The sequence below is a fragment of the Lepisma saccharinum genome, chromosome 18 (assembly GCF_977018435.1).
Source record: "Lepisma saccharinum chromosome 18, izLepSacc3.1, whole genome shotgun sequence".
In the NCBI taxonomy this organism is placed as follows: Eukaryota; Metazoa; Arthropoda; class Insecta; order Zygentoma; family Lepismatidae; genus Lepisma; species Lepisma saccharinum.
The window spans coordinates 16152290-16168547 of NC_139246.1; the positions used below are offsets into that span (position 1 = coordinate 16152290).

General features: G+C 36.1%; 1 protein-coding gene across 30 annotated transcripts in view; it reads left to right on the top strand.

Annotated features, from left to right (window-relative positions):
* The window catches only part of LOC146002413 (uncharacterized), a 562931-nt gene that overhangs the window by 436640 nt on the left and 110033 nt on the right, over positions 1-16258 (top strand). For all 30 annotated transcript variants that reach the window (XM_083140199.1, XM_083140200.1, XM_083140202.1 and 27 more), the window contains 7 exons: positions 3247-3318; positions 5027-5092; positions 5604-5660; positions 6839-6889; positions 12139-12204; positions 14561-14632; positions 15371-15442. In XM_083140199.1, the coding sequence (XP_082996325.1) occupies positions 3247-3318; positions 5027-5092; positions 5604-5660; positions 6839-6889; positions 12139-12204; positions 14561-14632; positions 15371-15442 (456 nt within the window). The remainder of the gene's footprint in view (positions 1-3246; positions 3319-5026; positions 5093-5603; positions 5661-6838; positions 6890-12138; positions 12205-14560; positions 14633-15370; positions 15443-16258) is intronic.

The following is a 16258-nucleotide window of genomic DNA, read 5'->3' on the forward strand; positions in this document are numbered from 1 at the left end:
ATATTTCATTGCCTGTTGCTTTAGTTTCACTAGTGAGTCCACCATTGCTTGCTTAGTTCTTGTAGTAATTACTATGTCATCTGCATATGCACAGACCTGTCTTATTCTTGTTGAAATGTTTCCTCTGATTTCCAACTTCTGAATTATTTCATCCATGACTATGCTAAATAAAATTGCTGATAATGGGTCTCCTTGTTTTACTCCTCTATTTATTGCAAATTTCTGACTAAAATCATTGTTTCCTTTTACTACTGCTGTAGTGTTTTGTAATGCCATCTTTATTAATCTTATTAGTTTGTTTGGAACATTAATTTTCTTTAGACATGTAGGAATTATATTTCTATTTACTGAGTCAAATGCTTGCATAAAATCTATAAATATGTTATGCAGTTCAATATTATATTCATAACATTTTTCATATATTTGTTGCAGTATGAATATATTGTCAACTGTAGATCTATTTGGTCTAAATCCCATTTGATATTCTCCCAATTTGTTTTCTGTAATTTCGGAGATTCTATTTTGTAGAAGAATTGCAAAGATTTTGTATGCGACATTCAAAAGCGTAATTGGTCTGTAGTTATTACACTGCAACCTGTCTCCTTTTTTAAAAATTGGGCAAATGATACCATGTAACCACTCTCGTGGCATTTCCTCTTTATTCCATATGTTGGGTATCAATTTATAAATTTTATTCCTTATCATATAACCTCCATGTCTTATCAGTTCTGCTGTGATATTATCTGAACCAGGTGACTTATTCATTTTTAAGGATTTTATGATTTTATTTACCTCCTCATATGTTGGTATTGGAGTTTCAGTATCATTTTCCAATTTTTCGGATATTTCATCTTCAGACGGTAAGTGTTCCCAATTTAATAATTTCTGAAAGTACTCTTTCCAACGAAGTAATACTTTTTCTTTCTCAGATAGTATTTCTCCAGATGCATCTTTACATAATGAAGTTGCATGAGTGTAGTTCCCTACATGAGATGTCACAGCCTTAAAAAAATTTCTTGAATCCTTTCTTCTATGGTATTCCTCAATCTCTTTGATTCTATCATTTATCCATTCTTTTTTCTTCTTTCTGCATACATTGTTGGCAATTCTCCTTTTTTTCTCATATTCTTTACAATTTGCCCTTGTGTGTCTCTGTAAACATCTTTGTCGTGCAGCATTTTTCTGATTTATTACCATTTTACATTCATCATCCCACCATTCATTCCTTGGTTTTCCATCTTGCTTTTGTATTACTTCAGTTGCTGTTTTTAGAATGACTTCTTTGAGTTGTTTCCAATCTTCATTTATATCTTGGGTATCAATAAAGTTTTCCAAATTTTGGCTCATTTTTTTTCTATATTGTTTTAGAATTGCTTTACTATGCATATTGCTTTTATTCCATTTTATCTGTTGTCTTGGAATACTTTTTCGTACAGGTATTAATTTCTGTTTAATTACTGCCTTGACCAAAAAATGATCCGAATCACAATTCAGACCCCTCATTGTTTTTACATCCTGCACCATTTCCTTTTTATGTTCGTTTACTAAAACATGGTCAATTTGGTTGGTAGTTTTCCCATCTGGGGACACCCAGGTACCTTTATGTATCTTTTTATGTTCATACTGTGTACTCATTACAGTCATATTATTTGCAATAGCATAGTTACATACTAATTCTCCATTATTATTGGTTATCTCATGCAATGTATGTTTACCTGTTACTTCTTTATATGCATCCTCTTTTCCTATTTTTGCATTTAAATCTCCCAACAGGACTATCAGGTCATGTCTCGGGGTTTTATCTTGCACTACATGTAGTTCTTCATAGAACTTATCTTTAGTGTCATCATCTTTCTCTTCTGTTGGAGCATACACGTTTATAAATGTCACATTACAGAACCTTCCCTTCACTCTAAGTTTATATATTCTTTCACTACACGGTTCAAACCCTAGTACATGTTTTACCATTTCTCTCTTTACTAGGAATCCAGTTCCGTGCTGACCCGTAGTTTCTTTACAACTGTAATACACAGAGTATTTGTCTTTCTTGATTTCTCCTTGCCCTTTCCATCTTACTTCCTGTAATGCGACTATCTGCAACTTTGTTGCTAAGACTTGATCAGCTATTTCTTGCATTTTCCCGGTTTTAGCATAGTCATGATATTCCATGTTCCTACACATATTATATCTTTCTTATTCCTTTTCATATGCCTAGGTCGTTTTCCATTAATCCATCCGCCTTTCTGTAATTGAGCTCTTTTAGCGGAAGGTTATTTTTATGAGACCAGGGTGCTGGCCTAGTGCTCAACTCCCATTTCTTTGGAGGACCAGGATTTTCTGTTAGGGTTTACTCCCTTAGCTGATAACACCCAGTTTAGGCGCTGGATACTCGCCTTCACCCTCCTCCGTTTGCTACAGCATCGGCCCGCCGAAGCGGGCCGTATGAACTTTTTTGCTGCATTGCCCAGGGGTCACGCGGCTAACAGCCTTCGGGGACGTGGAGGTAGGATTTGTTGGTAGTAATGGTAGTTGTTATACCCAATGGCGTTCCTCAGTATTTATAGAGTGCTCATATCAGCATCCGAACACTCCCTGAGACCATACCAACCTTTGACCCCCAACACAATGATCATTAGTGCCTGAAAATATAGTTGGGACCTTCCTGATTTCACATTGGTAATGCTGCTGCCTTGTAATTAAGGAGTCCCAGGTTTGATACCCGGTGGAAACACATAATGGTTTGGATCCCACTTTAAACTGTAGGCCCAGTCCCAATTAGCCTTTCTGTGCATAAAGTGGTCTTAAAACAAGAACTCAAATTGAAAAATTCATGTTCTTTCAGTAAAGACCCATCAATAATGCAATCAAATATCTGAGGCATGTAGATTGCTATCTTTTTATCTTTATTATTATTATTATTATATTACTTTCACATTGCTAATATGGCTTGTCATCAAGTATAGTTCTGCATTTTCTGAAAAAAAAATACGAGCTCATTGCAGTTCTCTTCAACCTCTAATCAAAGTTAAATTGCTATTGTATTAATCATTCAGTTACTTCAGTTACAATATTTGTTTATTTTCATCAATATTAGATTAGAAATATTGAATTTTGTGCAATTAATTTCTACTGCTGTATAATTTATACTTTAAATATTTGTAAAATTGTTTAAGGTTCACATATGTATAGACATTGTGTACAATATTAATATATATATTAAATCTTATGGTGTTTTTAAATTTCCAGATCAATTAGAAGGCCTTGAGGAATTCATAAATAGTGCTAGTAAAATATGGAGACAAAATAAGGATGTTCTAGGTAAGTTTTGATGATAGACACTGCTATAGATAAATACGTGTAAACAGATAGATAAGTCAGTATTGCACTGTGAAGTTGCTTGATTGATTTATTTGACTTAATTTTTCTGCCACTTTTGGCTGATGGTGAAAAGATGAAATGGATGAAAGAACAGTCATAAACACACAAGGACAGCACACAACATGAGCCTCACTATGGAGGATTATACTGGCTGCGTCCGGATGCCAGAGCCTCATTACTTTGCAAAGTGTAGTGCAGGGTGTACTATGCGGAATTAAGGTTAAATTTGGGTGTCTTAAGAAAGGGTCACCCCTTACACCCCTGTACTGTGCAGGTATAAACTGATATCAGCATGTTGATTTCTTGGTAAAATTGTGTTATTATGCTGTACCAATATGGTATTTCCATAAATGTGCTAGGATTAAGGTGAGGATTCTGTTTTTAATTTCTTACGTTTGAGATCTGTGTTATAGATTTTATGTGCAAATAGGTTCTACTTTAGAATTCTCTTCACTGTATTATTTTTTTATATTAGGTAATATATTGAAGCCACGGTAGCTCAGTCATTAGGGCATCTGACTACCATGCGACAAACCCGGGTTCGATCCCCAGCAGGGGAGAACAGAGACTTTTCAACCTGTCCGGCACCCACCCAGCATCGTATAAAGTGGGTACCTGGAGGAAACTCTGGGAGGTAAAGGCAGCCAGGGGCATGGTGCTTATCGCAGCACCCCCAGATCAGCAGAGATCAAGAAAGTGTGAGGCCCTAACCCCACACCCCTTATACACGCCTTCTAGGCATGGTGCAAAGCACAGCGGAGCACTTTACTTTTACTTTTTTAGGTAATATATTGCTGCATTCAAAGTGGCTGTGCTCGTGGACTTATGCTCACTTTGATTTGCAAACATGATTAGCCATGGGAGTTGCAGTAACAGAAGTCTTGATTTGAGATCTTTTATTTTTGAGAATGAAGTGTAGTTGGGAATTTGTGATAGTTTTTCCCTGTTGTGAGGTGTAGGATGTATTTTTAGTGTAGGGTTGGTATGTCATTTTGCTTCAGAAAAGTGAGGTTTTCATCGATTCTTCAAAAAAATTCAATTTCTGTATGGACTTTAGTGTCAATAAAAAATTAGCTTCTACAATGTCTTTCTTCTTTGGTGTGGGGGAGGAGGTAGTTCAGTTGTCAAAAACCCAGGTGAGTCATAGTTTCCCTTCATTTATTGATATTTCTAGTTACCCTGCCATGAACATAGAAACATCAGGTTCTCTTCAAGGGTCACGTCAAGACTCAAACTCACAACAGATGATTATGCCATTCATGGTAATGTCCGAGTATAATACTAGCTTCAGAATGAAAGTTGCAATCTGTTATGCAAAAGGATGTGTGGAGAAATATGGAATTTGAGGTGAAAAGAAAAGGGGAGTGTTGACATAGTGGTAACACCATAACCTTGTAATTACGGGGATTAATCAAGAATAGATACCTGGTGAAATCACATGGCAGTTTGGATCCCACTTTAAACAGCACTAGGTACAGTCCCGATTAACTGATCTGAGTATAAAGTGGACTTAAATGAATTGGTCAGGTTTTTGTTTTTTTTAATGGTGGAGCAAAGCCATCTTCTCTCACTGCTAGTAGCTTAAGGAATTTTGTTCATCTTTAAAATGTAAATAAAAAATAATTAGTGTTATAATCTTTATCCCCAGATAATAATGTCCCAAAGGATTCGTTTCTAAGAGAAATTTGGAACAAATTTGATGCAAATAATGGTGGTAAGTTTTTTTCTAAAAAAAATGTATTCAATTAAGCTTTCAAAAATAATTCTTAACTAAGTTTCTAACAACATGCAATGCATTCCCTGTCAACAAGGCATTTTCTTGTTTAACATTTATTGATTGATGTAACTCCTAACCATTCCAGAGGATGCAACTAGAAATTGTTTCAAATATTTATCCACACGGAAGTATGCAGTGCTTCATGTTTTATTCTTACTTTTTTATATTAATATCTAAGGGTATACATAAAAGTACTGAAGAAAATAACAATTTAACTCATTTGATTAACTTATTTTCTATCTCAGTGATTAACTTTATAGCCTACTTGTTTCTTTCCTTGTGACATGGAAATATCAAATAGTAATTTCATAATCCACCCCTTTGAGTCTTGGAAACCTTATATTTGTATTAAATTTCATCTGCGAACTCCATGATTTTTGTGTAAGTCAAAGTAAATCATTTCTAGTAATTTTTTGTAATTTTGTTTCCATATTTGAATATTTTTCAGATTTGTCAGAAATTGAAAAGTTACTTCTAGATGAATTTAGAAATGCAGTTAAAGAAGGTAATTTCTTAACATTGATATGGAATAATATTACTCAATTATTGTGTGTTGTGTGGAAACAATTTTATTTATATGAATTGAATATTATTATGTTGAAGTAACATACAAAAGCTCAATGTTCAATTTTGAACTTACAATCACTTTTGGATTATATTTTTATAAAATAAAATATTTATAATATATTTTATTGCATTGTCCTTTCAATGTACGTGCTTGCAACTATTAAACAAGATTTCTACAGAATAGTTAAGTTTATTTACATATTTTTTAACCGTGTTTTTTTATGATTTAATAAAACTTAATGAAATGCACATATTCAAAGCTTTGAAATCAAAATCCCATTACTGATTTCTCATGTAATGTAAATTTCATCATAAAAATTGCTTTGTGTATTGTTTTTAAACTCATAATTTATATATCCATTTCTAAAGTAAAGTTATTTCCAAAATAGATTCACTGTCTGTGACAAGAAGGAGTACCATGTACTTTTTGTCTCCTTTGTTCAATATTGTTATTTTATTAGCACATCCAATTTTTCTTTAAATTCATATGTTTGCTTTTGTAAAATATTTTTGGCTTCAATCATTCTTTTCATTTCATTTCTTTTTAACAATTACAATATATTCTTATTTCTTAGCTTAACTAATTTTCAATAACACAATTCAAAAGTTCACAATTTGTTTTGAAAGTAGATACATAAATTACCTAGATATTTACAAGCAGGTGTGTTGATAGAAATTGTGGTAAGTGATTGCATGTTTCTATTTACAAATTAATGCCACTCTCAAAGTGTGAAAATTTTTAATCATTTCATTTAATTCCACAAACTCTTTACTATACATTTCCTTTGAAAAACAGATAAGTTGTTAGAATAATATTATAATCACAAAATTAATATTGAAATTGAATCACAGAAAATTTTATATGAAATATGCCATTAAATCTTTGAACAATCTGTGCACAACATTGCACATAATCAAATAACAATATGATTGTTGCCTGTTTCCATAACTTTGTTTGTAGGCTCTAGAGGTTTGTTATGCTTGTAACAAAATTATTTATTCAATTCTTCAAAATGAGGAAATTGTAGAAAATATTGTCCATATCTGTTATTAGCTCTTTAGTAAGATTTTCATTTGAAGGTTTAAATTCTAATGTGCTTTTTTAAAAATTCTTAGGACCTTCAGATATTAAGGATATTACCAAAGCTAGTGTGGGAAATGTTCAAGGTAATTATTGTCACTAGTACAAATTAAATGTTATTAATTGCAGGGTGTCTGGCTGCCTTTCGCATAGCTGAATGGTTATGTATCCAAAGTGGGTCCTGCACCATTCCCATGTGGTCTAAGGTGTCGGGCTTTGAGCTCTGGCTATGAGATGCACATAGGTTCGAGTCTCCTGGGGAAAGCATAACAACTTTTCTCCTGAGATTTCAGCCTGTGTACGGAACTGGTGGTCACCCACCATCATGAGGAAACTGGCGAGCTAGAGATGTGTAGTGTAACCTGGTCACAGAGAACCTACAACATTGACTGGGAGCTCATTGTGCTAACCACTTGTCACCCCATAACGGCTGGACGATATCCCATCTCTGATGGGAGCGAGACTGGCAGTCAGTAGGTAGGATAGAAGCATGCACACTGAATATAAACAGAAGAATAGTTAGCAACGTCCTTAGATATGCAGTATGCAAATGCTGTAACAGTCGGATCCTTGAAGGGCAGTGTATATACTGAAAAGATTCTCTTCGGCTATCGACCAGGTGAGTTGCGGAAAAAAATCCAAGCTTTCAGAGTAGAATATGAAGATGAGAGTGACATTAGCTCTCGAAAGCTTGGAATGTTTTCCACAACTCACCTGGTTGATAGCACAAAAGAATCTTCTCATCATTCATCACCAGGAAAGCTTCAAGACTTGCTTTCAGTGTATATACTGTTTTGCAGCTTGTTCTATCATGAATGTAATGCCCTTGCAAATTGACTGAGAGACAAAGAATGCCAACATTCACCTAAATTCTTTCTGCACATGACTCAATGGACTAGACAAAGACAATGCACTCATACAGCATGCTATGTACTCAGGTTTGGTTTGAGTTTCATTTATAAAAGTCCACTTTTATGCACAGACAGGCTAATTGGGACTGGACATACAGTTTAAAGTTGGATCTGAACCAGCATATGCTTCCACCAACCCTGGATCCCTTGATTACAAGGTGACGGCGTTACCACTATGCCACGGGGGAGGCTACTATGTACTCAGGTGTTTTGCCAAGACAATTAAAGACAAAAAAAATTAAGACAATTTTGTGTCACAATAATTGAGGTGTTGCGGATACGAAGGGCGAACTCAACAAATGCACATTGTGAGGGAAATGCATTTCAAGTTGTCAGGCATAGTACAAACTCCACAAAAACGTGGTCAGAGTAGATCGGAAAGTTTCCTTGATTTCCAAAGTTTTTTGTTCGGTTTGGCCCGTGCCTCACAACTTGAAAAACATTTCCCTCACAATGTACGTTTCTTGAGTTCGCCCTTCATATCCACAATGCCTCAATTGAACTAATTGAAAATAAGCTTTATTTGATTTTTAACTCATTGCTAAAGTGTATGTCGTATGTTGATATGCAATGCAAAAATAATGTTTTTGATAAGATATTACTAATTATCAAAAATTGAACAATTTTTGGTATTTGTTATAGTAATCCAAGATATCCCCTGGCAGTGACGTGCGGTGATGTCAACGCTTGGGGTAGCAATCAGTGGTGTGCCCACTGGAGGTTGGTGTGGGTCATAATCCCCCTCCCCCTTTTAGGGCCCAGTATTCCTAAAAATAGAACGTCAAAGAAAGGAAAGGATAGCAAAATGAGGAAGGACTACTGAAAAGAAAAAACATGTTAATCCCACCCACTTTCGAAAATCCAAAACATGTTTATTTGACTATTAAGCCAGAGATCCCGGGTTCAAAGCCCGACCTGGGCATGGGTGTTATTTGTGTTTGTCCCTTCATCAATTTTATCGTACCATCTTGACGATTAGCCAAAAGTGTAGGAAAAGCGAAGTAAAACAAACCAAATGAAACAATCAATCAATGATTTCATTTATGCTACTTAGCGTCGCTGTCACATTTGGTTAATCGCGAGATGGTACAATACAATTCATGTAGAGACAAACACAAAAAAACATCCACGCCGAGGTCGGGGTTCGAACCCGGAACTCCTGGTGTCATAGCGTGCAGTGATAACCACTACCCCGGGGTTGGTTGATTTGGTGTTTAAGTTCCAATTATGTACATAAAAGCTAAACGGGACTAGACCCACAGTTTAAAGTGGGATCCGAACCACTATGTGCGTCCACCTGGTATCGATCCAGGGCAATTTGCACTCCCCTACGGAGGTCGGCAACCAACAAAAATGAGTGGAAAGCTCCAACTATTCAGATTCTTGGGTATCGGTAAAGCAAACTGCGTATTTACTCAGTGGTACGTAAATTTCAATTGGATTTTTGAAACACCATATTTGCATATGATTAACGTTTTTCCAAAAAATTTGCAATGGTTGATTTCCCTAATTTCTTGATCTCACGATCTTGTTACTGAAGGATCCAGGCTCGATCCGTGGCATGTGCATGAGTGTTCCTTTGTAACAACTTTTCATCCGTTTAATGTAATCAACGTTCATCGTAATGGCAGAAATTAGGCAAAGTGATGGAAAAGCAACGCTAAAGAAAGGAAAAAGAAAATACAAATAATTTCCTCCCAGTGCATCTGCAGGGCACTGTGAAATCAGGAGTCCAGAGTTCTCTGTTTATGATTGTCCCTCGTGACTTCCATAGGCTCATTAGCTACTTATCACTGGAAGGTGGCAAAAATAAATATATTAGAGGGGATGAACAGGTAACAAAACACACTTTTTTGTAGTTTCTTCAACAATATTCATTTGGCTTTTTTAGTTCTAGGATAAATTTTACGTTCCAAATTATTTCATTATTCACTGCTGAGTACAACACATAGGAACAAGAATGCGCGCTCGTCACGGGTTCGAATCCCGGCCTGAATTGTTCTTTGTGAGGTCCCTTCATCCATTTCATTATATCATCACTCATCCTCATTTTCGTGATAACCTAATGTGGTAGAAAGATGAAGTAAAATAAACCAAACCAACAACAACAATTAGAATGCGCGTTTTCTTGCCCAAATGAATACATCCGTATTTATGACTGTTTAGCTTACCCATTTTTTTTATTGGAGGCCAAATTATTAGCATATTTAAATAAAACACTACTAAAACAAGAGCGAGAGAGGACATGAGCAAAGATTTGTTATTTAATCATTATATATTCCATATTGAAAAAAAGAAAAGAAACTATAACATTTTCGTCTGCACATAATACAAGTACGTTCCCATTCATATACAAATAAAACTACATCCCATATTATACATACATATTGTACAACGTTTAAAAGGTTGTGTAAATACAGAGAACATAAGTACTGCAGAAAATTTTCCCCTGAGTTCTTTAGAGGATTTACAAAAGAATCGAAGGGAAACCTATCCCCTATCTGTCCTATAGGAGATAGACTGGAGGACCTGAAACCACGGGCTTTCAACCATGGGAGCGGGGGGCGAAGGGGCAAGGGAGGTACAGGCAGAAATCTTCCCTTTCGCTTCGGGCGGTTGTCTATACCTGGATCTGGTAATGCGGAAGAAGAGCCAGCTAGGGTATTCAGCCTTGCCAACTGATCACATGGAGGGACGAGAAGCGCGTGGAAAGAAGTGTTGCATATGAACTGAGGCTTCAAGATAATAAATATTGTGATTTGAAAATAATTAGAGACGTGAGATTGATTGATCTATCTCTGCTAGACTAGCTACTCCTCAGTGCACGTCACTGTCCCCTGGATATCCAGAACTGTTTGTCCTCTGTCCAAAATTCAAATTGTACAACGGTCGTTCAAGGTTGACCGGGACTTTTATTTCTGCAGAGGAAATAGGTAGCAGAAGAAACACCAAACTATGTCAGTTTTTCAAAGTATTCTCCGTGCGCACCGAGGCACCGTTGCCATCGTTCTGGCAGCTCCCGAATTCCTTTGGCGTAGAAAGAACTTGGTTGTTGTCGTAGCCACTGGAGGACATCGCTCCGCAGTGCTTCGTCTGTCGTGAATTTCTTCCCTCCCAGATGGTCTTTAAGTGGTGCAAACAAATGATAATCACTGGGGGCTAAATCCGGACTGTAGGGGGGATGGGACAGAACTTCCCAGCGCATGTCAGCCAGAGATGTTGTTGTCACATTGGCCATGTGAGGGCGGGCATTGTCATGGAGAAGAATGACATTTCCAGACAACATCCCAGGTCTTTTCTTGCGAATGGACTTTCGTACAGCACCACTCAACAATGTGGAGTAATACTGGGCATTAATAGTGCTCCCTTTCTCCAGAAAATCCACATGGATAACGCCCTTCATGTCCCAGAAGACACTTGCCATGATCTTTCCAGCGGACGGCTGCATTTTGCTTTTCATGGGGGGTGGGGAACCTTTATGCCACCACTCCATGCTGCATCTTTTGGTCTCTGGGGTTGAATTGTGCAACCATGTTTCATCACACATGATGATGGATTGCAACAATTCATCACCTTCTGCTCGAAACCGATTCAGAAGCTGTTCACAGACCGTCCTGCGTGTCCACTTCTGATCGAATGTCAGCTGGCGGGGAACCCACCTTGCACAGATTTTGCAGAAGCGTAAGTGGTCGTGAATGATTGTCTCAACACTCCCGACACTGATATTCACCTTGGCAGCAATATCCCGCACTGTTACTTGCCGGTTCTCAAGAATCATTTGCTCAACACGTGCGATATTCACTGGTGTGACTGCAATCGAGCGAATGTGTCCATGCGCTTCATTTGTCACCAGCTCCCGTCCTTCGCGAAACTGCTCACACCATTCGTACACTCTTGTCCGCGACATGGTTTGTTCACCATACTGTGCTTGCAATCGTCTGAAAATCTCAGCTGGTTTCACTTTCTCGTTCACGAGAAATTTGATTACAAACCGCTGCTCCACAGCCACAGACACACTGCTTGCCGCCATGTTCGCTGCATCTGCTGCGCATGTGTGAAATACGTCATGCCGGGCGCTAGTTACTCGCGAAGCAATACATTACGTCACCCACATGTTTCATCATGACACACTGCTTGCCGCCATGTTCGCTGCATCTGCTGCGCATGCGTGAAATACGTCATGCCGGGCGCTAGTTACTCGCGAAGCAATACATTACGTCACCCACATCCGGCTATTCATCGATATTTTACGTACGAAAATCCCGGTCAACCTTGAACAACCCTTGTAATATACTTCGATATTCAGTGGACATCTTGAGGAGAATTGTGGTGTATGGGTAGATGAATCCATCTGAGATACATTTTTTTTTTATTATATCACATTTTTAATTTCTTTAAAATTTTATTTTAAATGTTCATTTCAGGGAAAGAAGGCAGTGCTCTATGGCAGCAACTGGCAAATACAGTTCTCGTATCTAAAAAGGAAGCAGGTAAGTCATTAAAAATTCATTACAATGAAAATATCTGTAAATACTGAGAATAGTTCAGCACTAAATATGGTGATAAAAGGAAGATACAAGGGCTGTTCAAAAAGAGACCAGACTTTTACAAAATTTAGAAAATGGTAATATTTACCTGCTATTCACACTGTGTTTGACTGAAACATTCTTCACTATAGGCTTCATGTAACATGTTGTTCATCTCTTTGAAAGTTTTCTACAATTTCACACATACTCGCTGTTCCTTCCTTCATGATAGGGTAACTGAAAATCACACCAGGCACTGAACACACCTGCACTCAAGTTCGGTTTCTTTTTTAACAGTCCTTGTACATTACAAAATAACTTTATTTTTTTATGTTTTAAAGCACTATTACATTTTTATTTTAAGTAAGTGAGAAAGGATATTATTTGAAACAAAGCAATTGAAAACTTTTAATCCTTTTAAACATAAAGATATCCATAAATATACCTGGTCTTCTCCAGATGGTAAAACTCATAATCAGATAGATCATATGCTCATTGATAAGAGAAGGCATACTAGTATAATTGACGTTCGTACACATAGAGGTGCTGACTGTGCCAGTGACCATTATTTAGTAATTGCTAAATTAAGAGAAAGACTCTCAGTGATAAATCATAAGCAACAAAATCTAAAAGTTATAAAATTTCATACAGGAACGTTTACTGATGAAAGAATTAAGAAAGATTACCAAATTAAACTGTCAACTAGATTTGATGTTTTGCAGGATTTTAATGATGATGAAAATATAAATGAAACAGACGTAAATAAGAATTGGGAGCACATACGTAATGCAATAGAATCAGCAGCTAAAGAAAGTATAGGATACCTTAAACCGAGAAAAAGTAAGCCATGGTTTGATAATGAATGTCATAATCTAATAGAAATAAGAAATCAGGCTAGACTTAGGTGGTTAAATAACTCTGATGATACAAATCTAAACAATTATAATAGAATAAAGAGAGAAGTTAACCGCACGTTTAGAAGTAAAAAAAAAGATTACTTAAAAAGCAAAATTAACGAAATTGAAACAAACAGCAAAAATAAAAATATCAGAGATTTATATAAAGGTGTAAATGAGTTTAGAAAGGGGTGGCAACCTAAAGTAAACTTGATAAAAGATAAAGACGGTGATTTTCTAGCTGACCCAAGCGATATTCTAAATAGATGGAAGAACTACTTTAATGACCTTTTAAATGTCCATGTAGGAGATAAATCAGAAGTAAATCAGATGGACCTATGGGAAATCGGTAGGGATGGAAAAGAGTATATAGAACTTGCTCAAGATAGGGAAAGTTGGAAGGCCTGTGTTGCTGCAGCCATGAACCTTCGGGTTTAAGAAGGCTAGAGAGTTAGTTAGTTAGTTAGAGGCAGGAAGCAGTAAAAATATAATGGACAGATGCACTTAAAGAAAATAATATAGAGCTAAGCCAATAAAAAAGCAACTTCTTTCTAAAGCACCTGGAAAATAAATAGGCAAAACGTTCGTCCATCAATGGCATATGGCATATTTTAATAGCATATATACCTAAAGTTTGATTTGATTAGTTATTTAGCTTGCTTTTCTTCTACTTTTGGTGATCACAACAATGAGGATGAGTCTTTGTGAGAGGAATTGATGAAGGGACGTGCACAAAGAACACGAATGCCCAAACTGGGACCTATAATAAAAGATATGAACCAATGCATAACATTTAATACGTAAATACTTTTAGCTGTGTCTTGGCATTGGTATGGGCTAGTACTATTATCAGTATTCGAAAATTGATGTTTTGGTGACTGAGCACTTTAAGTCGTAGATTTTCAATCTCGCCATCAGAGTTCCCAAATTCAAGTCCTTGTCTGAAGGGTGTTCTTTGTGTGGATGCCTTCATAAATTTCATCTCGCCAACACTTATCTTCATTGTTGCAAGTAGCCAAAAATTGCATGAAAGCAATGTAAAATAACAAAAAATTCGAAAATTAACAGTTTGCATGATTGTAGCCGATACTTTTCCAGAGTACAGTTTTCTCATGGTGCTCAAGTATCCTGGAAATAAGCAAATTTGAAATTGTCATTATTTTTGTGTTAATATTGTGTGTAAATGTATTTTGTTATTAATTGGCAGCTATTTTTAAATTCCAAGGTCATGTTTTGAATATTTGAAAAAAAACTAAGTAAATTAATGCAGTATAATTACAATGTTAATTTTAATAACAGTTCAAGGATGAGGATCAATATCAACATGGAATAAGATTGGTTGAAAGTAGTAGCTGCTCAGTTATAGTAAATATAGACAACTTTGAGATAAAATACATTAATTCTTTTTCATTTATTTATTTTAGATTCAGAAAAAGAAGCTGAAAAATTTGAGATTGCACTTGGAGAAATTTGGAAAGCAACTAGTCCAGATAAAAGTAAATTTATTTTATAAGGATTTTATAGTTTCATAAAATCAGCGTTAATAATATTTTATAGTATGAGGAGATAGATAATTTTCTGAGGACTTTTGAAAAAAATATTACGATTGTTTTTATTTACACGGTGGGTTCATGCTATGTTACTGTAAATTACCTTAAATATAAAGTTTCATCTTTTATTTTTTAAATCTTAAACATAACTTTTTCAGTATTTCAAAGATAGTAAATTCTGAATTTAATGTCCATTGAGGATAGAGTTATATAAAATAATAATGGATATTAATGAAGAACTAACATAATATTTACAGATACCAATCACCAATAGTCTTCAGATTTGATGTTAGTGGGTAAATATTCTGTGCAAACCATGAATGGTTAATTCACCTTCTTAATGTATGATTCCAGATGACTGCAATTGGTTTTCTGTTAAATAGAATAACTATGAATTGAAATTAATATATATATTAATCTCCCTCTCATTCTCCCACATGCACATGCCGACCTCTCTCACAGAGTGTTTAGCACAATAAGCTATTATGCCAGGGGTCCCAGGTTCGAATCCCAGCCAGTGCAAAGGTGTTCTTTGTAAGTGATTCTTCATTAATTTCATCATATCATTATTCATCCTTATTGCTGCAATTAGCCAAAAGTGGCAGAGAAATGATGTAAAATAACCCAATTCAATTAATTGAAATCTTATACTAAATAAAGTCTTTGTCTTTTTATTTTAACCAGCTGATAATGAAACGAAGGAAACATTTATTGAGAGTATGAAGCTTGTTTCATCAAAGGCAACTCCAGAAACTAGTAAGTTGTAACGTGTTTGTTCATATTTATGTTATCATTAAAGTTGTAAGTAATGATATAATTTTATGTAGTGTCAATCAATGGGTATCCTAATTACAAATTCTAGGGTTCCAGTTTTGAATCCTGGGTAAGGCATAAATGTGTTGTATTTGCTCTATCATCTATTACAATGGTTCTCAACTTTTGTGAGCCTGTGGTCTGGTAATTTTTTTAATGTTGATGCCCCAATCCAAACTATTTTACTTGTAAGTACGTGGGCATTTTGAAAAGTTTTGCCTCCTATGCAATAACTCTGGCAACACTGCTCAGAGACACTCAAAATTTGTGTGAGAATAATTGCTGATTCACTGACTGTTGCAACATCTATTTACAGTCTCCTGCAACATCACACATGTGCACAATAGTGAGTAAAATGGTGACGTATGGATGTACAGTTCAAACAACGTGCTGTTATTGAACTCCTCACAGCAGAGGGTTGTGCATCCGTTGACATTCATCTATGAATGAGTGCTGCTTATCGCAACGCCTGTGAGGCTATGAGTACTGTCAGGAGGTGGGCAAGGAATCTGAAAGGCGACAATCTGGCCACGATGAGCCTGCATGATCATGTCCGCAGTGGACAACCCACAGCCACGGATGCACAGCATCAAGTGTGCATGCATGAACTGATTCTTGCCAATCGCCATGGCAAAATGAAAGACATTGTTGCAATGGTTGGGATTTCACTTGAGTGACTGCATCACATTATTCATACTGTGCTTGGCTACAGAAAACTGTATGCACGATGGGTTCCATGCATGCTGACTTCTGAAATGA